The sequence below is a fragment of the Babylonia areolata genome, chromosome 21, assembly GCF_041734735.1.
Source record: "Babylonia areolata isolate BAREFJ2019XMU chromosome 21, ASM4173473v1, whole genome shotgun sequence".
Lineage (NCBI taxonomy): Eukaryota > Metazoa > Mollusca > Gastropoda > Neogastropoda > Buccinidae > Babylonia > Babylonia areolata.
Window position 1 is genome coordinate 57,630,036 of NC_134896.1, and position 23,385 is coordinate 57,653,420.

The window sequence follows — 23,385 nt, forward strand, 5'->3', positions numbered from 1 at the left end:
ACAGACAGTGCCACACAGACAGTGCCACACAGACAGTGCCACACAGACAGTGCCTCACAGACAGTGCCACACAGACAGTGCCACACAGACAGTGCCACACAGACAGTGCCACACAGACAGTGCCACACAGACAGTGCCACACAGACAGTGCCACACAGACAGAGACAGTGCCACACAGACAGTGCCTCACAGACAGTGCCACACAGACAGAGACAGTGTCACACAGACAGTGCCTCACAGACAGTGCCACACAGACAGTGCCTCACAGACAGTGCCACACAGACAGTGCCACACAGACAGTGCCACACACACAGTGCCACACAGACAGTGCCACACAGACAGAGACAGTGTCACACAGACAGTGCCTCACAGACAGTGCCTCACAGACAGTGCCACACAGACAGTGCCTCACAGACAGTGCCACACAGACAGTGTCACACAGACAGTGCCACACACACAGTGCCTCACAGACAGTGCCTCACAGACAGTGCCTCACAGACAGTGCCTCACACACAGTGCCTCACAGACAGTGCCTCACAGACAGTGCCACACAGACAGAGACAGTGCCACACAGACAGTGCCTCACAGACAGTGCCACACAGACAGTGTCACACAGACAGTGCCACACACACAGTGCCACACAGACAGTGTCACACAGACAGTGCCACACAGACAGTGCCTCACAGACAGTGTCACACAGACAGTGCCTCACAGACAGTGCCACACAGACAGAGACAGTGCCACACAGACAGTGCCACACAGACAGTGCCTCACAGACAGTGCCACACAGACAGTGCCACACAGACAGAGACAGTGCCACACAGACAGTGCCTCACAGACAGTGCCACACAGTGCCACACAGACAGTGCCACACAGACAGTGCCTCACAGACAGTGCCACACAGACAGTGCCACACAGACAGAGACAGTGCCACACAGACAGTGCCTCACAGACAGTGTCACACAGACAGTGACTCACAGACAGTGTCACACAGACAGTGCCACACAGACAGTGCCTCACAGACAGTGCCACACAGACAGTGCCACACAGACAGAGACAGTGCCACACAGACAGTGCCACACAGACAGTGACAGTGCCACACAGACAGTGACAGTGCCACACAGACAGTGCCACACAGACAGTGCCACACAGACAGTGACAGTGCCACACAGACAGTGCCACACAGACAGTGCCACACAGACAGTGCCTCACAGACATGGGCTTCCTGCAGTTCTCCTCGACATCAGCACAGGACATGGCAAAGAATAAATAAACTCTTCTTCTTCTTCTTCGTTCGTGGGCAGCAACTCCCACGTCCACTCGTATACATGAACACGAGTGGGCTTTTACGTGCATGACCGTTTTTACTCCGCCATGTAGGCAGCCATTCTCCGTCTTCGGGGACGGGGGATAAACAAACAAACATCACAATCAAAGTTCGTCCGCTCAGTTATTTCACATCTCAACAGAACTGAATTTATTAGTTTTCTAAATCTGAATAGTAACTGCAAAAATTGAAACAACAGACATTTGCCTATCACAGATGAAATTATTTATGCATGTATCAACATTTCTTGTGAACTCGAAACATACTTAAAAGCGACGGCACGGTTTCCGTGAAAATCTGTGTTAAGTGATCCATACTGTGTGGACATCAATGGTGAAGTGTTAACTTGCAGGCAGAAACCTAACATCTCATCTTGCAGTAAACTTGACCTCACTAAAAGCTAAAACGTGTCTGCTTGGATCAGTGAATGACAGCATCACACACTCAGAACAACAGGCAGTGCCACAAAAGTATCAATGACAGTCAAAGAACCTACTGTCTAACTTTTATTGCCGAATATAATGCAATGAAATATTCTATGTTAGCATTCCAGAGATCAGAGAACCTTGACATTATGCTTCCAACAAAGCTGCGTCATGTATCCACACTAATCAACTATGATTCTTCAACAAATATAATGATTTTCCAATGACTACATCATTATCAATAAATGGGTTCTCTAAAACTCACCTACTTTTGATATCAAATGTAGTGCAAATGAAACGCATTATACAGGGTCTCCTTTCTAGGGAGAGCCTTATCAAGAATCTATTTGCAAAGCAGTCAACGTCAAATCAGCTATTTCCAACAACAACATGAACAATAACAGCAATAAACACATCATCAACAGCAAACTACCAAATGGAATCCCAGCTGTTATGATATTGACCACTAAGTCTTGTCATACAAACCATCACATAGCCCCAAGCAAAAGTGATGCCCACGATATTATGATATTGACCACTAAATCTTGTCATACAAAGCATCACATAGCCCTAAACAAAAGTGATGCTTCACGATGTTATGATATTGACCACAAAGTCTTGTCATACAAACCATCACATAGCCCCAAGCAAAAGTGATGCCCACGATATTATGATATTGACCACTAAATCTTGTCATACAAACCATCACATAGCCCTAAACAAAAATGATGCCCACGATGTTATGATATTGACCACTACGTCCTGTCATACAAACCATCACATAGCCCAAATAAAAGTAATGCCCACAGTGCTGTTCGTGAGAACAGCAGCAACGGAAGTGGAAGTCCGAAAAAGTGAGTTATTATGCACTTCATCACACAGAAAGAAGCTACCCTATTATGCACTTCATCACACAAAAAGAAGCTACCCTATTATGCACTTCATCACACAAAAAGAAGCTACCCTATTATGCACTTCATCACACAAAAAGAAGCTACCCTATTATGCACTTCATCACACAAAAATAAACTACCCTATTATGCACTTCATCACACAGAAATAAACTACCCTATTATGCACTTCATCACACAGAAATAAACTACCCTATTATGCACTTTATCACACAAAAATAAACTGCCCTATTATGCACTTCATCACACAGAAATAAACTACCCAATTATGCACTTCATCACACAGAAATAAACTACCCTATTATGCACTTCATCACACAAAAAGAAGAAACATTGGCCTCCAACCTTTTGTTGGCATTCCCGACAACCACAGCCATTTGTCCTCTTACAGTTTATCGATGTTTATATCAAATCACATCTCTAGAAACAATCATCCCATCGAATTGCTGCGTTCGTAAAGACACAGAATAGTGTCTTCCTTAAAATCAAAATAAGAAATCAGTTACAAACACGATTATCAGCTTAACCACCAGAAACAGGTTTTATATCACTTGGCACCCAATCTTGAAATTTCTAATTCAATTGATCAGTCAACACATGCTGTAAATGTGCCCCCACGTTTCTATCTGTTATGCACACGGAAACTTAGTACTGAACTGAAAAAAAAATCGTCTGACATGGCAATTTGCTTTAAAACTATGCCTGTATAAAATTAATGATTTCTTCGTGTCATCCCTGTCTTAACTATCACAAAGTCAAATATAAGTGCGCACATTTGCATATATACATACGGTGTTCACCCACTGTGTGTTTTCTGTAATTAATCAACCATAAAAGAAATAACCAAAAACCACCTCTGACCACCATCAAATTGGAATCAAATGAGTGATGTTTCCAGTGTAAGGGAATGAAGTATTTGTAATCAACTTGGACATAGTAAGGTGGTGCTGGTCACTCAATGAACAGATAAACCAAGAATTAAACAGATCAAGATAGCAGTCATAAATTCAATAACATCAGTGTCATATGAACGGATTTAAAACTTCCTTTTGGCGAACGTTCATGGTATTGTTCCTCTCTACCCCTTGTTTACATAGTTTACCCAGAGTTGTAGCCCTTAGTTTCACATACATACATACATACATACATAAAATTAATGTAACCTTCGACCTGCATCATTTTCTGGCATGCAAAATCACAGAGAAATGACAGTCGTGAATATCGTACTCCAAAAGCACTGCATGAAAAAACACCGAAAAAACAACAGCAACATTTTCACATCGTAGGCTTCAATTCGTTGTAGTTCCCCTCCAGTGTCACAGAATGGTATCACTCAGGGTTCACTCTGTACAGCTCAGTCTGACTGACAGTGTTTCTCTTCATGTGTTGACGTAGACCATTCGTGAAGCTCTGTACTGTTGGACCACCTCGTACAGAAAGCGGTATTGTTCCTGAAACAGGTGGTATAAAACGGATGGAAATGAGAAAAAAAAAACCCAAAACAAAACAAAAACAAAACACACAAAAAAACAAACAAAAAAAAAACAAAAAAAACACAACTTACTGTGTGCGAGTGTCCCTCCACATTTGGAAAGCAATCACATGTATTAGTACGAAACGACACACACACGCTTGGGATGAAAATGAAAAGAATAATATACTGACTGGAGATATTTTCACACCACTTGCGCTCGAGTGCCACTACACGCTTGATGGCAATTACACACACATGCACACACGTGCACGCGAAAAAGCACACACACACACACACACACACACACACACACACACACACACACACACAGAAGAGTTTCTTATGGTCAAACTTTCAAAGGCATTAGTTCATTGCCCTAATTCTACATACCTTTAATGTACTTCAAAGTTTTGATCACTGTTTTAGTTATCATCATTACCGAGTTGTTACTGTTCTATTTAATTGCATGTCAGTCATGCAGTTCATAGTGGTTTTCTACCTCTTCTGATGATGTCAGTCATGCAATTCATAGTGGTTTTCTACCTCTTCTGCTGGTGTCAGTCATGCAATTCATAGTGGATTTCTACCTCTTCTGCTGATGTCAGTCATGCAGTTCATAGTGGTTTTCTACCTCTTCTGCTGATGTCAGTCATGCAGTTCATAGTGGTTTTCTACCTCTTCTGCTGATGTCAGTCATGCAGTTCATAGTGGTTTTCTACCTCTTCTGCTGATGTCAGTCATGCAGTTCATAGTGGTTTTCTACCTCTTCTGCTGATGTCAGTCATGCAGTTGATAGTGGTTTTCTACCTCTTCTGCTGATGTCAGTCATGCAGTTCATAGTGGTTTTCTACCTCTTCTGCTGATGTCAGTCATGCAGTTGATAGTGGTTTTCTACCTCTTCTGCTGATGTCAGTCATGCAGTTCATAGTGGTTTTCTACCTCTTCTGCTGATGTCAGTCATGCAGTTCATAGTGGTTTTCTACCTCTTCTGCTGATGTCAGTCATGCAGTTCATAGTGGTTTTCTACCTCTTCTGCTGATGTCAGTCATGCAGTTGATAGTGGTTTTCTACCTCTTCTGCTGATGTCAGTCATGCAATTCATAGTGGTTTTCTACCTCTTCTGCTGATGTCAGTCATGCAGTTCATAGTGGTTTTCTACCTCTTCTGCTGATGTCAGTCATGCAATTCATAGTGGTTTTCTACATCTTCTGCTGATGTCAGTCATGCAATTCATAGTGGTTTTCTACATCTTCTGCTGATGTCAGTCATGCAGTTGATAGTGGTTTTCTACCTCTTCTGCTGATGTCAGTCATGCAGTTCATAGTGGTTTTCTACCTCTTCTGCTGATGTCAGTCATGCAGTTCATAGTGGTTTTCTACCTCTTCTGCTGATGTCAGTCATGCAGTTCATAGTGGTTTTCTACCTCTTCTGCTGATGTCAGTCATGCAGTTCATAGTGGTTTTCTACCTCTTCTGCTGATGTCAGTCATGCAGTTGATAGTGGTTTTCTACCTCTTCTGCTGATGTCAGTCATGCAGTTGATAGTGGTTTTCTACCTCTTCTGCTGATGTCAGTCATGCAATTCATAGTGGTTTTCTACCTCTTCTGCTGATGTCAGTCATGCAATTCATAGTGGTTTTCTACCTCTTCTGCTGATGTCAGTCATGCAATTCATAGTGGTTTTCTACATCTTCTGCTGATGTCAGTCATGCAATTCATAGTGGTTTTCTACATCTTCTGCTGTTGTCAGTCATGCAATTCATAGTGGTTTTCTACATCTTCTGCTGATGTCAGTCATGCAGTTCATAGTGGTTTTCTACCTCTTCTGCTGATGTCAGTCATGCAGTTGATAGTGGTTTTCTACCTCTTCTGCTGATGTCAGTCATGCAGTTGATAGTGGTTTTCTACCTCTTCTGCTGATGTCAGTCATGCAGTTGATAGTGGTTTTCTACCTCTTCTGCTGATGTCAGTCATGCAATTCATAGTGGTTTTCTACCTCTTCTGCTGATGTCAGTCATGCAGTTGATAGTGGTTTTCTACCTCTTCTGCTGATGTCAGTCATGCAATTCATAGTGGTTTTCTACATCTTCTGCTGATGTCAGTCATGCAATTCATAGTGGTTTTCTACATCTTCTGCTGATGTCAGTCATGCAATTCATAGTGGTTTTCTACCTCTTCTGCTGATGTCAGTCATGCAGTTCATAGTGGTTTTCTACCTCTTCTGCTGATGTCAGTCATGCAGTTGATAGTGGTTTTCTACCTCTTCTGCTGATGTCAGTCATGCAGTTGATAGTGGTTTTCTACATCTTCTGCTGATGTCAGTCATGCAATTCATAGTGGTTTTCTACATCTTCTGCTGATGTCAGTCATGCAATTCATAGTGGTTTTCTACATCTTCTGCTGTTGTCAGTCATGCAATTCATAGTGGTTTTCTACATCTTCTGCTGATGTCAGTCATGCAATTCATAGTGGTTTTCTACATCTTCTGCTGATGTCAGTCATGCAATTCATAGTGGTTTTCTACCTCTTCTGCTGATGTCAGTCATGCAATTCATAGTGGTTTTCTACATCTTCTGCTGTTGTCAGTCATGCAATTCATAGTGGTTTTCTACATCTTCTGCTGATGTCAGTCATGCACTTCATAGTGGTTTTCTACATCTTCTGCTGATGTCAGTCATGCAGTTCATAGTGGTTTTCTACATCTTCTGCTGTTGTCAGTCATGCAATTCATAGTGGTTTTCTACATCTTCTGCTGTTGTCAGTCATGCAATTCATAGTGGATTTCTACCTCTCCTGCTGATGTCAGTCATGCAATTCATAGTGGTTTTCTACCTCTTCTGCTGATGTCAGTCATGCAACTTAGTGGATTTCTACCTCTTCTGCTGATGTCAGTCATGCAACTTAGTGGATTTCTACCTCTTCTGCTGTTGTCAGTCATGCAACTTAGTGGTTTTCTACATCTTCTGCCGTTTTGCTTACTTCTCCTCTTCCTTTTAAAAAAAAATTGTTTTTAAATCGTCTAATATCACTAATAGTGAAAAGACGCTAAACTAAAGAACGAACACACACACACAGACACACAGACACACACACATTCTTTTTTTGTTGTGGAGAGAGAAACAACAATACCCAGGTCACTGACCACAGAAATGATGGCTTCAGGACGCACGGTGTGCACGTGCCGAGCAGCCAGGTAGACGTCAACATCACCGTCACACGTCATTCGGCTGATGACGTTCCACAGAGCGCACAGTGCTCCACTCTTGGCCACGCCGTCACTGCATCATATGCAACGGGTTTAACAGCTAACACTGATTTGATACCCTCTGCCTCTTGTGGGATGTGGAGTGATTTGATACCCTCCACCTCTTGTGGGACATGGAGTGATTTGATACCCTCCACCTCTTGTGGGACATGGAGTGATTTGATACCCTCCGCCTCTTGTGGGACATGGAGTGATTTGATACCCTCCACCTCTTGTGGGGTATGGAGTGATTTGATACCCTCCACCTCTTGTGGGGTATGGAGTGATTTGATACCCTCCACCTCTTGTGGGATGTGGAGGGAAAGGTAACATAATCAGCAACAGACATGTGTCAAAATGAGGTACACTGATCAGAAACAGAGAAACCATCTCTATTCATATGCATGATTACAATCAAGTAACTGTGTTTTATTACTTTCATGTTTGTGTTCAGTTTGATACGTTTCACCTTGTGGCAATCTATTTCAACTTGCTGATGTTAAACTGTGTGGCGGATATAGCTGTTAGTTGAGAGACTGTGATGTGAGTGACAAGCCTTTGAATGTTCAAATTATGTCCGTTTTGATTTTTTTAAAAGACGTATTTATTGTATTGTACTGTGTCGTCATGTCCTGCAACATTGACGTGATGGATGTGAGTAGAGAGCAGAAACTATTCCAGCTCTTTCATGATCTTATGGAATTTCTTAGTTCCCACTATCGCGGTAAAGAAAGAAGGGTGGAAAGTCCTCAGTGAAGTTCCCACTATCGCGGTAAAGAAAGAAGGGTGGAAAGTCCTCAGTGAAGTTCCCACTATCGTGGTAAAGAAAGAAGGGTGGAAAGTCCTCAGTGAAGTTCCCACTATTGTGGTAAAGAAAGAAGGGTAGACAGTCCTCAGTGAAGTTCCCACTATGGTGGTAAAGAAAGAAGGGTAGACAGTCCTCAGTGAAGTTCCCACTATGGTGGTAAAGAAAGAAGGGTAGACAGCCCTCAGTGAAGGGTGGACAGCCCTCAGTGAAGTTCCCACTATGGTGGTAAAGAAAGAAGGGTAGACAGCCCTCAGTGAAGGGTAGACAGTCCTCAGTGAAGTTCCCACTATGGTGGTAAAGAAAGAAGGGTAGACAGTCCTCAGTGAAGGGTAGACAGTCCTCAGTGAAGTTCCCACTATGGTGGTAAAGAAAGAAGGGTAGACAGTCCTCAGTGAAGGGTAGACAGTCCTCAGTGAAGTTCCCACTATGGTGGTAAAGAAAGAAGGGTAGACAGTCCTCAGTGAAGTTCCCACTATGGTGGTAAAGAAAGAAGGGTAGACAGTCCTCAGTGAAGTTCCCACTATTGTGGTAAAGAAAGAAGGGTAGACAATCCGCAGTGAAGTTCCCACTATTGTGGTAAAGAAGGGTAGACAGTCCTCAGTGAAGTTCCCACTATTGTGGTAAAGAAAGAAGGGTAGACAATCCGCAGTGAAGTTCCCACTATTGTGGTAAAGAAGGGTGGAAAGTCCTCAGTGAAGTTCCCACTATTGTGGTAAAGAAAGAAGGGTAGACAATCCGCAGTGAAGTTCCCACTATTGTGGTAAAGAAAGAAGGGTAGACAATCCGCAGTGAAGTTCCCACTATTGTGGTAAAGAAGGGTGGAAAGTCCTCAGTGAAGTTCCCACTATTGTGGTAAAGAAAGAAGGGTAGACAGTCCTCAGTGAAGTTCCCACTATTGTGGTAAAGAAAGAAGGGTAGACAATCCGCAGTGGAGTTCCCACTATTGTGGTAAAGAAGGGTGGAAAGTCCTCAGTGAAGTTCCCACTATTGTGGTAAAGAAGGGTGGAAAGTCCTCAGTGAAGTTCCCACTATTGTGGTAAAGAAAGAAGGGTAGACAGCCCTCAGTGAAGGGTAGACAGCCCTCAGTGAAGTTCCCACTATTGTGGTAAAGAAAGAAGGGTAGACAGTCCTCAGTGAAGGGTGGAAAGTCCTCAGTGAAGTTCCCACTATTGTGGTAAAGAAAGAAGGGTAGACAGTCCTCAGTGAAGTTCCCACTATTGTGGTAAAGAAAGAAGGGTAGACAGTCCTCAGTGAAGTTCCCACTATCGTGGTAAAGAAAGAAGGGTAGACAGTCCTCAGTGAAGTTCCCACTATCGTGGTAAAGAAAGAAGGGTAGACAGTCCTCAGTGAAGTTCCCACTATCGTGGTAAAGAAAGAAGGGTAGACAGCCCTCAGTGAAGTTCCCACTATTGTGGTAAAGAAAGAAGGGTAGACAGTCCTCAGTGAAGTTCCCACTATTGTGGTAAAGAAAGAAGGGTAGACAGTCCTCAGTGAAGTTCCCACTATCGTGGTAAAGAAAGAAGGGTGAACAGTCCTCAGTGGGATACAAAGGCCTACAGGTCACACTTTTCTCGGGCATTCCTGAAGAAGCACGATGTGTGTCTTGGAGTGAGCATCAAAGTATCAGCCATCTGATGACTGACTGCTGTGACTTGTATCAGTAACACCAAAGGCGATTAGGACTGGCTGGGCTCTAATCAACAGCAACAGCAACAACAACAGCAGTAGAAGTAATGATGATGATGATGATGATGATGATGATGATGATATTCACTTCTTATATCTCTGCTTCATATGTCAGACCAGAGATGGCATGTGAAATTGGCCAGGGTATACACATTATATGTCTGTCTGTCTATCATTGTCTATTTATAGAGAGAGACGCACGCACACAACTAGAGTATATGCATAGTCCTAATTCACTTGAGTAACTTCGTACCAAGCACACACACACACACACACACACACACACACACACACACACACACACACACACATCAGTGACTCACAAGCACTGAACGATGATTGGCTCCTTGAAGGATTCCTTGTGTGACGTGTGCAGAATGTCCAGGAGAGTGACGAGGTCTGGAACACTGGTGGCAGTGTCCCCTGTCCATGCCTCATAGTGCAGCACACGGACCTCACGGCTCTCGTTCTGGGGACACACAGGGTGTCACTGTTACTGACGGCAGGTTACAGGTAACTAATCACTCCTATTGCTGGATGGAACTGATCAGTCTCCACTGTTCTCTTCTTCTTCTTCGTTCGTGGGCTGCAACTCTCACGTTCACTCGTCTGTACACGAGTGGGCTTTTATGTGTATAACCGTTTTTAGTTTCACCGTTCATAGCCATATATTGTTAAAACACCAAGTGATATACGTCTGCAAAAAAAAAAAAAAAAAAAAAAAAAAGAGAGAGAGAGAGAGAGAGAGATAGAAAGAGAGAGAGAGAGAGAGAGAGAACATAATCTCCCAAAGAATCTATAGCAAAAGAAAGGAAGAGTTTGTCAAAGAAATAATGTCAGTAAATAAAAAAAAAAGGTGGGACTAATGCGGGAAGACTGAAGAGAAGACTGACCGCTTCCATTTAACGCTGCATTCCCTGTCCCCTCCCGCACCCCCCTCCCCTCTCCCTCCCCCCACCCCTCACCCCCCACCCCCACACACAAACTGAGGTCGGCGACACTGGATGGAGAAACCCACCCCACACCCCCCGAGACGGGGAGTGAGCTCAGAGTCAGCTTTGCTGTTGTTGCCAATGGCGGGTGATCGCGAGTATATGTACTGTGCTCATACTGAACATTTTGAATTGAATGAATGAACAGAAAAATGTCTGTACTGACAGTCCAAAGCAGGCAGGAGAACTATGAGTGAACATGCACAGACTTCATGAAGATGAACGACCCCGTGCACACATGACGGTGTGAAGCAATGTGAAGGGAGCACAAGAAACATCACGAGGCAGCAGACAACAGCTTGACAAAACTATACTCTCCTAATATATCCTGCGTCAACCAGGCTGAGATATAAGAACACCTGCTTGATGTTTAGGAGATCTGAACGCTCCCAAACACGCATCCGTGAACGACGGCCCTCAACTATGTTGGTTCGAGTCTTCCCGTTGGAGTCCGTAACAGTCAACACTGGGTAGGAGCAGGCCACGGGCCGAAGACCACTTCTGATGGGGCTTGAACCCTAGCCCTCTCAGTCGCCTGCAGTGCTAACCACTTCGCTACGGAAGATGGTCTGCTCACCCTTTTAGCAATGTCCATTATATAGACGTCCAGTTTCTCCCCCAGTGAAGTTCTGGTCTTCAGGCTGATGGTGTAAGCACCGGCTCTGATCGGCTTCCTGGGGCTGGGCCAGTACTGGCACATTCCCTGTACATCGTGAAAAAGAAACTGGTAAAACAACAACACGAAACGACAATAACAAAGAAGCAAAAAGACAACACACACACACACACACACACACACACACACACACACACGCACGCACGCACGCACACACCAGAATATTCTTAAATGGTTTGGTCCAAAAGTTAGCAATCATGTAAATATGACCGAACTTTGTAATATACTTAATGTCCCTCTACCTGACCTACATCAACTGCCATGTGTACCCCCGCCTGACCCATATAGCATACCTGGTGTCCCTCCAGTTGACCTATATAACACAGGATATCCACCCACCTGACCTATATAATCTGTTTCTTGTCCCTCCACCTGACCCATTTAACAAAACCTGTACTCCACCTGTCAATTTGTTTTTATACCAGTGTCCCTCCTCCACCTGAACTACATCACATACCTATGTCCCCACTCCTGACATAAATCACATACCTCTCTCTCCACCTGACCTACATTTCATACCAACTTCCCTCCACCTGACCTACATAACCTACCTTTGTCCCTGCACCTGACCTACATAACAAAACTCCTGTCCCTCCACCTGACCTACATAACCTACCTTTGTCCCTGCACCTGACCTACATAACAAAACTCCTGTCCCTCCACCTGACCTACATAACCTACCTGCTGTCCCTCCACCTGACCTACATAACCTACCTCCTGCCCCTCCACCTGACCTACATAACCTACCTCCTGTCCCTCCACCTGACCTACACCACCTGACCTACATAACCTTCTGTCCCTCTACCTGACCTACATAACCTACCTCCTGTCCCTCCACCTGACCTACATAACCTACCTCCTGTCCCTCCACCTGACCTACATAACCTTCTGTCCCTCCACCTGACCTACATAACCTACCTCCTGTCCCTCCACCTGACCTACATAACCCACCTCCTGTCCCACCACCTGACCTACATAACCTTCTGTCCCTCCACCTGACCTACATAACCTGCTGTCCCTCCACCTGACCTACATAACCTGCTGTCCCTCCACCTGACCTAAATAACCTACCTCCTGTCCCTCCACCTGACCTACATAACCTACCTCCTGTCCCTCCACCTGACCTACATAACCTTCCTTCTGTCCCTCCACATGACCTACATAACCTTCCTTCTGTCCCTCCACATGACCTACATAACCTTCCTTCTGTCCCTCCACATGACCTACATAACCTTCCTTCTGTCCCTCCACCTGACCTACATAACCTGCTGTCCCTCCACCTGACCTACATAACCTGCTGTCCCTCCACCTGACCTAAATAACCTACCTCCTGTCCCTCCACCTGACCTACATAACCTACCTCCTGTCCCTCCACCTGACCTACATAACCTTCCTTCTGTCCCTCCACATGACCTACATAACCTTCCTTCTGTCCCTCCACATGACCTACATAACCTTCCTTCTGTCCCTCCACATGACCTACATAACCTTCCTTCTGTCCCTCCACCTGACCTACATAACATACCTCCTGTCCCTCCACCTGACCTACATAACCTACCTTCTGTCCCTCCACATGACCTACATAACCTACCTTCTGTCCCTCCACCTGACCTACATAACATACCTCCTGTCCCTCCACCTGATCTATATAACCTACCTCCTGTCCCTCCACCTGTCCAAGGGAGACAATGGTGCTGACGTTCCAGCTGTCCACCAGTCTCCACAAGTCGATCACTGTGTCGGCCAGGGGAAGCTGGGTCAGGATGCTGCCCCGCTCTGACAGGAAGGTCTGTGGACAGCACGGGGCACAGTGAATGGGGGACACCTGGACAGGACCTGGCCTCATGCAGGAACGTGAATCATTTGTGGACAGTGCCTACAGATCCTATTTTCTATCGCCCACATTTCCTTGTGCCTTTTTTTTTTTTTTTTTTGTCTTTTTTCTGCGGTCTCTTCCGATCTTATTTTGTGTCTTGTGGGCCTATTCACCAACATCGTGTTTTATAGAAAGCCTTGTGTGTGTGTTGAAAATATGTTTCTATGGTTTGATAATTGGGCATCTTTACAATGTTTTATCTCTGCGCCTGAGACATGTGTGGCCTGTTGGCTAGTTTTGCTTTTGTATGCCTGCTCTTGTTTATCTCTCTCTCTCTCTCTCTCTCTCTCTCTCTCTCTCTCTCTCTATCTATCTATATATATATATATATATATATATATATATATATATATATATATAAACATGTTTATGTTAAAAGATGATATGATCAAAGATGATGACGACAATGATGATGATGATCCACTTGTAGATCTGTTCTCCAACAAACACTCAGGTTAGTCACACAGTGCACTGCTCTTCCTCCAGCATCAGATGGATGAATACCGCTGAAATATCCTGTCTGCTGGCTGATCAGTGTGGCCATCAGGTGTCTGGATGTTACGTCATCGTCCGTTGGCGGTTCCTCAGAGGACTGGCAGGTGCATGCAGTCACGGAGGAAGCAAGAACAAATCTGCTTCTCAATGGAATGAGAATGAGGGGGACATGGCAGGCAGAAGACTGCAGTCACACCGAACTGAACTGTCCTCAGCTGAATCCGTGAGCAAAGTTCACACTGCCGTGCATGGTATCGGAAACACACACACACACACACAGAGGCACAAAAAGCACTTGCCGGCATGTAGACAGCGTTGATGTACTGATTCCGTCCTTTGGCGTGTTCAGTGATGTACACAAGGTGGTTGTCATCTGCACACACACACACACACAACATGTGACGCTTCATTATTATTCGGGTGGTGTGTGCCTTGTGACCAGCCTCAACCCATATTCATCCCCTTGTTTTTTTTCTAATTGCAAGTGTAAATGTTTTACTATCAAAGTGAAAGTTTCAAAAATTGTTTGCCAGGGACATCTCTTTTGTTGCTGTTGGTTCCTTTACGTGCGCTGAGTACATGCTGGACATGAGACCTCCATTTAAAATCGTCTTAATCTGATAGGGTTCGAACCACAACCTGCAGGATCTTTCATAAATCATTGCGTACAGACACAGAAGGTAGAGCTTGCAATGCCTTAGTCATTAACTATAAATCAGAGATCACATCGTTAAGACTTGCTGAGCTTTCACGAGTTGCGCTGGACGTTGATAAAAAAAAAAGAATGAAATGTTATAACATGCAACACTGATTAAATGTTATTGCGTACAACACTGATGAAATGTCATAACATACAACACTGATGAAATGTTATAACATACAACACTGATGAAATGTCATAACATACAACACTGATGAAATGTCATAACATACAACACTGATGAAATATTATTGGTACATGTCAGCGATAACCCAATCATCCACACCAAACCCAGTGCTTTGTATCACCTGGCAGGGCGTCAGGATTCCGGTTCTTGTGCTGGTTCACCTCCTGGCTGGCCTCAGTGTGGGAGGGAGCAGTGAGGCACGTCCTCATCTGACACAGTCTCTGGGGAAGGGGAAATAACCTGACATCAGTAACCACAACCGTCCACATCTGACACAGTCTCTGAGATAGGGAAACGTCTTGAGCTTGACATCAGTCATAAAAACAACAAACCTTGCCTATCTGGGAGAGCATTTGGGGAAGGGGAAATAACCTGACATCAGTAACCACAACCTTCCACACCTGACACAGTCTTTGGGTAAGGGGGCATAAACTGACATTAGTAACCACAACCTTCCACACCTGACAGTCTCTACAGTGAGAGAACAATCGGACATCATTTATCCAAACTTTCCCTTGCACGCAGTCTAAGGAAGCAGAAACAACTGGCATCAGTCATCACATACCATCATCTGACACAGTGTGCAGGGAAGGTAAACAACTTTATATCAGCAATGAAAACCTTCTCCATGAGGCATACTGGGAAGGGGCAACAACTTGGCATCAAACTTCCCCATTAAGGACAAACAAGAACCTGGCATCAAACTTCCCCATTAAGGAGAAACAAGAACCTGGCATCAAACTTCCCCATGAAGGAGAAACAAGAACTTGGCATCAAACTTCCTCATTAAGGACAAACAAGAACCTGGCATCAAACTTCCCCATGAAGGAGAAACAAGAACCTGGCATCAAACTTCCCCATGAAGGAGAAACAAGAACCTGGCATCAAACTTCCCCATGAAGGAGAAACAAGAACCTGGCATCAAACTTCCCCATTAAGGAGAAACAAGAACTTGGCATCAAACTTCCCCATTAAGGAGAAACAAGAACTTGGCATCAAACTTCCCCATTAAGGAGAAACAAACTGGCATGATGGCCTTGAGGTAACGCGTCCGTCTAGGAAGCGAGAGAATCTGAGCGCGCTGGTTCGAATCATGGCTGAGCCGCCGATATTTTCTCCCCCTCCACTAGACCTTGAGTGGTGGTCTGGGCGCTAGTCATTCGGATGAGACGAGAAACCGTGGTCCCGTGTGCAGCATACACTTAGCGCACGTAAAAGAACACACGGCAACAAAAGGGTTGTTCCTGGCAAAATTCAGTAGAAAAATTCACTTCGATAGGAAAAACAAATAAAACTGCACGCAGGAAAATATACAAAAAGAATGGGTGGTGCTGTAGTATAGCAACGCGCTCTCCCTGGGAAGAGCAGCCCGAATTTCACACAAAGAATTCTGTTGTGATAAAAAGAAGTACAAATACAGAATACAAATCTATTAATCGGTAAAATACAAATACAGAATACAAATCTATTAATCGGTAAAATACAAATACAGAATACAAATCTGTTAATCGGTAAAATACAAATACAGAGTACAAATCTGTTAATCGGTAAAATACAAATACAGAATACAGATCTGCTAATCAGTAATCAGAAGATACGTCCATGCCACAGAGCTCCCGAAGGAGTGAAGCTGTGTCCTTACTGCACACAGTCACATAGTCAGATCCGGCTGACATTGATACAGCACTTGAAAAACACTTGCAAAATAATCACCCCTAAGTCTGTTCATCCTCGGCATCATTGCAGCCCCATCGAACCGATGTTCTCTGTCTGTTTGTCTGTGTGTTTGTCTGCCTGCCTGTATGTCCGTGTCCTATCAGTGAATCACACCTCAAACTCGGCATCGACACGTGGCTGAGGCAGCTCATGGTGGATGGCGAAGGGGAAGACACGGTCAAAGGTCAAGGTGTCCAGTCTGGAGTCACCGCTCATGTAGGCTTCCAGCACTGCCTCGTGCAGAAACTGGTACTGGTCCTGGCAGCACACACACACACACACACACACACACACACACTCACACACACATGCACGCACACACACACACACACACACACACACACACACACACACACACACACACACACATTTTGAAACAAAAGAGAGACCACTGCCAACCATTGGGAGTTTCTTTTTGTTTAAGTGAGAATATTTCCCTGTGGTCAGGAGCACACAGAAGTCTGGTGAGCATTCCACGGCGCGGAACAGCCGTCAATTGCTGTACATGCCAACCTTCCCTTTAGAGGATCAGAATACTTAGCATGAAATTGATCTCGTTTGGAATCTCTCTCTCTCTCTCTTTCTCTCTCTCAGTCACACACACACACACACACACACACACACACACACACATCAACAACAACAACAACTACTACACACTAAGCCAGTGCCTTGTCCTGCACAATGTAACACCTGTAGGGTAAACAGTACCTTGTTCTGAACCATGTAACACCTGTAGGGTAAACAGTACCTTGTTCTGAACCATGTAACACCTGTACGGTAACCAGTACCTTGTTCTGCACCATGTAACACCTGTACGGTAAGCAGTACCTTGTTCTGCACCATGTAACACCTGTACGGTAAGCAGTACCTTGTTCTGCACCATGTAACACCTGTAGGGTAACCAGTACCTTGTTCTGCACCATGTAACACCTGTACGGTAAGCAGTACCTTGTTCTGAACCATGTAACACCTGTAAGGTAACCAGTACCTTGTTCTGCACCATGTAACACCTGTACGGTAACCAGTACCTTGTTCTGCACCATGTAACACCTGTACGGTAAGCAGTACCTTGTTCTGCACCATGTAACACCTGTACGGTAACCAGTACCTTGTTCTGCACCATGTAACACCTGTACGGTAAGCAGTACCTTGTTCTGCACCATGTAACACCTGTACGGTAAGCAGTACCTTGTTCTGAACCATGTAACACCTGTAAGGTAACCAGTACCTTGTTCTGCACCATGTAACACCTGTACGGTAACCAGTACCTTGTTCTGCACCATGTAACACCTGTACGGTAAGCAGTACCTTGTTCTGCACCATGTAACACCTGTACGGTAAGCAGTACCTTGTTCTGCACCATGTAACACCTGTACGGTAAGCAGTACCTTGTTCTGAACCATGTAACACCTGTACGGTAAGCAGTACCTTGTTCTGAACCATGTAACACCTGTACGGTAACCAGTACCTTGTTCTGAACCATGTAACACCTGTACGGTAACCAGTACCTTGTTCTGCACCATGTAACACCTGTAGGGTAACCAGTACCTTGTTCTGCACCATGTAACACATGTACGGTAACCAGTACCTTGTTCTGCACCATGTAACACCTGTACGTTAACCAGTACCTTGTTCTGCACCATGTAACACCTGTACGGTAAGCAGTACCTTGTTCTGCACCATGTAACACCTGTACGGTAAGCAGTACCTTGTTCTGCACCATGTAACACCTGTACGGTAACCAGTACCTTGTTCTGCACCATGTAACACCTGTACGGTAACCAGTACCTTGTTCTGCACCATGTAACACCTGTACTTCCTCAGGTTGCTGACAGTGCCGTACACAGAGATCTCCTGTTCCCCCTCACTCTGGTCCATCAGGATGTCCAGGGCAATGTACGTCCCTGTTCGGCCCACGCCGGCACTGCACACCACGGCCGTCACGTCACGCTCCAGGTGCGTTGGTTTACATTGTACATGTGCTTTACAAAACTTTTAAAAAATTTTTTTACATAACGTAGTGTACATCTCGTGCTTTAGACTTCTAGCTATCACAATTTAGATACCAACAACAATGATTGTGATACGACTACTACTACAACTACGACTATGACTACTACTACTACTACAACTCTACTACTACTACTACTACATGACATGTTCAACATCCCTTGTTTTAGATAGTGCACTCTAGCTATCATGATTTAGATAACACCACCAATAATGATTGTGATACTACTACTACTACTACTACTACTACTACTACTACTACTACTACTACTTTTTCTTTCTTTTTTAAGGACAAATGAAATCAGAGGATGCGTTCAAGTTCTGCAAATATGCAGGGCTGTCTCAGCATCCATGGAAGACTTTCGCTTTTTTTTCTACTACTACTACTACTACTACTACTACTGAGAAGAAGGAGAACAACAACAACAAAAACAATGATTATGAAATTAAAAGGAATATATCTATATAATGCTGGATGTTGTGCTACGAATCAAAGCAAACTAGCCATCCACTCACATACATAACTCAGAGGGATGAAAATCATATATTTATCTTGAAATCTAGAACACAATGTTAATATAGAATTCCTAGAGGTGTGCAATGTTACAACGCTCAAAGCATCGTGTTTCACTGCCCACCTGCAGTGCACGACCAGGGGCGGGGCAGTGGGCGTGCGTGGAGCACGTGCTCTGATGTAACGCCAGAAGTCAACGAGGGGGGTGGTGGTGGGGACATGGTGGTCCATCCACTTCACGTAGTGGTACTGCTTCACCTGCCGTTTCTCCTCGCTCTGTGCACACACACACACACACACACACACACACACACACACAATCAATCACAGGCAAGGAAACGAGGGAATCAAGGCCTTCATACTCCCGTGTCAGTGTCAACTTGGTCCAGCACAGGAACACTGAAAAAAGGGCACAGCAAAGACAATCACCTTGCAACAGGAGATTTTAATTTAACATTATGCTGACCTTGACCTTTAACTTCTAACCTTGACTGTTGCAAGTGTTCTTGATTTTTGTGTTGTTCTTTTGTTGTTGTTGTTTTGTTGGTTTCAGACCACATCCAATGACTGTGTCAGGTTTGATGAGAAGTCACAAGTCATGTTCCCTGCAATGTCACGTTGTGACCTTGAATCTTTACCCCTCGCCATGGCTCGTTTTTCAGTCTTTGTTCTTACCATGGCTATCACTTATACTTACGACTGATGATCACTGGACACAAGAACCTGTCTTTCTTGTACCTATAAGCTTTTCTTATGAATATGATTATTATGCAATGTGGAATTGACCACACTGTTCCGATATGAATTTTTAATAGGCCTCAAGCTTTTACCTTGGCAACCAGAGATGAGGGGGAGAAAGAGAGAGAGAGAGAGATGGGGTGAGCGGGGGAGAATCGGCTCAACCCGTTCTGAGATAAAAGCACGCAACAGTAATCTATGATTTCATCAGAGGGAGAGAGAGAGGTTTGTAACATTGTTACACATTAATCAGCTGACCAAACCAACAAATGAGGGGGGAGGGGGAAGGGGGGATAAGGGAGGGGGGGAGGACTTTGGGGTTGTACCTGTGTTTTTCCCACACTGAAAGTCCTGATGACGAAGTGAGCTCTCTCCTCCTCTTCAAGTCCCGTCACCTCCATGTGTTTTGTGCTGAGTGATTCCCCTTTGGCTGGCCAGTACTCGTGACACTTGGACTGAAACAGATATGTGATGTAAAACGCCGAGAATAGAATAAGGAATTTTGTTGGAGTTGTGTACAGTCTACAGTCAGTTGTAAATAAGCCTCAGGTATCACCGGAGATTAGAAAAGAGAGATAAACCACTCGCGGCAGGCCCCTTCTTACTGTCTATAACAGTGCTGAAGCCGTTTTGGGGCACACACGCAGTGCGGAAGGGTGGGGGTAAATCACCCTCTCCTTCCCCACCTGAAGGAAACTAGTCGGTTCTGACGGTTCAGCTGCAGTAAAGCGAAAGTTAAGTTATGCCTGGAATTTCCCACGTGTAGTAAGATTCGCTGTATACAATGAAAACCGATTCATTTTTGCTTGGTTTTTAGCACGTTTGCATCTGCTTGAATGTAGATAATATAAAAAGAAAATAAAGCAGCTCCCCCCACCACCAACTATCTATATATACATAATCATATATATAATTCATATATATACGAACGCTTCATGTTGCCCGAGCAGACCGTTGTATTGTGCTCTTTCTCTCTCTCAAAGTCTCTGTCTCTGTCTCTCTCTCTCGGGAGTTTTACAGGTATTTATTCAGACTTTTTTCAGTGTCCAAGAGGGGTTAAACAAGGTTGTATGCTAAGCTCACAGCTGTTTTCCTTTTTCATCGGTGAATTGGCAGTGGAGTTATCAAAGAAGGGGAGACATGGAATACAAATGATACCTGGCGCAACAGATTTGCTCTTAATGCTATTTGCTGATGATGTTGTTCTCTTGTCTGACACACCCATAGGGTTACAAAATCAATTAAATGCCCTTAAGCAAGAAACAGACAGACTACAACAAACAGTGAATCTCGATAAGACCAATATTATAGTTTTCCGCAATGGAGGTCATCTTTCGACTCGTGAAAAATGGTGCTGTGGTGATAGGGAAATAAAAGTAACCAATACATATAAATATTTAGGAATGTTATTCACAACAAAATTGAGTTTGACATCTGCGTGGGATGAAGCAAACAGAAAAGGGAAAAAAGGTGTAATCCAAATTATAAAATCACTCAGGAGACTGCGTTCGACTGACGCTTTCCCTTAGTTTGGGCGGGGCAAAGGCAGCTCATGAATAATGAATGCGTCTCGCGGCGCAGGCTGCCTGGCTTCAGCAATTTCTGCAAGTGGTTTATCTCTCTTTTCTAATCTCCGGTATCACCAACTGCGGTCCTATACTGGCTTAGTGTGCATTTCTGAATGACCACTGTTTTCAAACATAATCAAAAGTTTACCGTAACAAATCCATATTTTTCAGACGAGATTTGTCTCGTGAGACTTTTGCAGAGTTGAAATAAAATGAGCAACTTAAAAGAGGAGACACTTCTGCCATTCATGGTCGGTTAAACAGTAAACAACACAAATAATGATTTGCGAGACACACTGATTTCCATGAAATAACACACATGAGAAGATGAAAATAAAACCATCATCAAGTTGGGAAATTTTGAAGTGAATACTGTTTTAGTTTGACAGTATGAATGCAATGATACGAGCTATGGCTCAGTCATGGAAGCTTAATATCATGTCAGAATGTGTGTGTGTGTGTGTGTGTGTGTGTGTGTGTGTGTGTGTGTGTGTGTGTGAACTGACAGACAGGAATAACTTCTCACCCTGTTGCCCTCTTTGAGGTTGGTGAGCATCACGATGTCAGTGACCCCCTCCTGCCACACCATGCGCCAGAAGTCATCAAGGGTGTCGGTCCTGGGGCCTGGAACAGCAGACACCACGAAATAATGTCACACACTGTCTGGGTGTTGTGTTGCCCCGGTCGTTAGGCCTGGGCCGTGGGACATTAACAGGTTAATGAAATATCGTCACACACTGAGTCATCATTTGCCTCCTGTGTTAGACATGGAGCATGGGAAATTAGTAGACAATGATCTGCCTCCTGTGTCAGACATGGGGCATGGGAAATTAGTAGACAATGATCTGTCTCCTGTGTCAGACATGGGGCATGGGGAATTAGCAGACAATGAAGTAGTGTCATGACCCGAATCATTCACTCTTGTACAGCCTCACCGTGGTTACACTATCCATTCTGTTTCACGTCTTGGACGGTGAGGTGTGTAGGGGAAAACTATCGTCATCACAGTGTTGTCACAGAGACATGCTGCTTGTTTGTTGCTGTCAAGTTAAAACGACTAACCGGCGAGTGAAAGTAACAGAGAGAAACAGAGACCGAGAGAGGCATACAGAGAGACAGACAAAGGTAAAGAGAGAGACAGTGACCGAGACAGAGACCGAGAGAGGCATACAGAGAGACAGACAAAGGTAAAGAGAGAGACCGAGACCGAGACAGAGACCGAGAGAGGCATACAGAGAGACAGACAAAGGTAAAGAGAGAGACAGAGACCGAGACAGAGACCGAGACAGCCATACAGAAGAGACAGACAAAGGTAAAGAGAGAGACCGAGACCGAGAGAGGCATACAGAGAGACAGACAAAGGTAAAGAGAGACAGAGACCGAGACCGAGAGAGGCATACAGAGAGACAAAGGTAAAGAGAGAGAGACAAAGGTAAAGAGAGAGAGACAGAGACAGAGACCGAGAGAGGCATACAGAGAGACAAAGGTAAAGAGAGCGAGAGACAGAGACAGAGAGACAGAGACCGAGAGAGGCATACAGAGAGACAGACAAAGGTAAAGAGAGAGAGAGAGAGAGACAAAGACCGAGACCTAGAGAGACATACAGAGAGACAGAGACAGGTAAACAGAGAAACAGACAGAAATACCTTGAGCTGCGATATACGCCTTGCCAGTCTTGTACCCCTGGTAAATAAATGTATCTCATTTTTAGTCACTCATGACATCACTGGGTAAACAATGCACAAACTGACAGGGACTTAAAACACACATGAAAGCATGCACATCACTGGAAAAAAAATCGTATTTGCTTTAATATTCTCTTTCAAAACCAGTATAGCTTTTCCTCACAAGTTTGGCTATGGATATTAACATATGATGAAAACAACATGCCTGGAAAAGAATAATGCACCATTTCAGCCCCTTGCAGTGTATATTCTCATTGATATTCTGATGACATGCCTGACATCCGTCAATGTCTTTTGTAATTCCCCCTTTCCTCGGGCAGTTTTCTTTTCTTTTCTTCTGTTCTTCACTTT

The 23,385-nt window shown here is 44.4% G+C and overlaps 1 protein-coding gene across 1 annotated transcript in view; it reads right to left on the bottom strand.

Moving 5' to 3' along the window:
* Positions 1 to 3,798: 3,798 nt before the first annotated feature.
* The window catches only part of LOC143296682 (receptor-type tyrosine-protein phosphatase alpha-like), a 20,259-nt gene continuing 672 nt past the window's right edge, over positions 3,799 to 23,385 (bottom strand). The window contains exons 2-15 of the mRNA XM_076608714.1: positions 22,996 to 23,032; positions 21,876 to 21,973; positions 20,108 to 20,236; positions 19,168 to 19,319; positions 18,330 to 18,443; positions 17,228 to 17,249; positions 16,631 to 16,774; positions 14,922 to 15,021; positions 14,213 to 14,286; positions 13,200 to 13,331; positions 11,444 to 11,569; positions 10,198 to 10,343; positions 7,279 to 7,414; positions 3,799 to 4,114 (exon numbers count right to left, since the gene is read on the bottom strand). Of these exons, the coding sequence (XP_076464829.1) occupies positions 4,043 to 4,114; positions 7,279 to 7,414; positions 10,198 to 10,343; positions 11,444 to 11,569; positions 13,200 to 13,331; positions 14,213 to 14,286; positions 14,922 to 15,021; positions 16,631 to 16,774; positions 17,228 to 17,249; positions 18,330 to 18,443; positions 19,168 to 19,319; positions 20,108 to 20,236; positions 21,876 to 21,973; positions 22,996 to 23,032 (1,482 nt within the window). The 3' untranslated portion in view covers positions 3,799 to 4,042. The remainder of the gene's footprint in view (positions 4,115 to 7,278; positions 7,415 to 10,197; positions 10,344 to 11,443; positions 11,570 to 13,199; positions 13,332 to 14,212; positions 14,287 to 14,921; positions 15,022 to 16,630; positions 16,775 to 17,227; positions 17,250 to 18,329; positions 18,444 to 19,167; positions 19,320 to 20,107; positions 20,237 to 21,875; positions 21,974 to 22,995; positions 23,033 to 23,385) is intronic.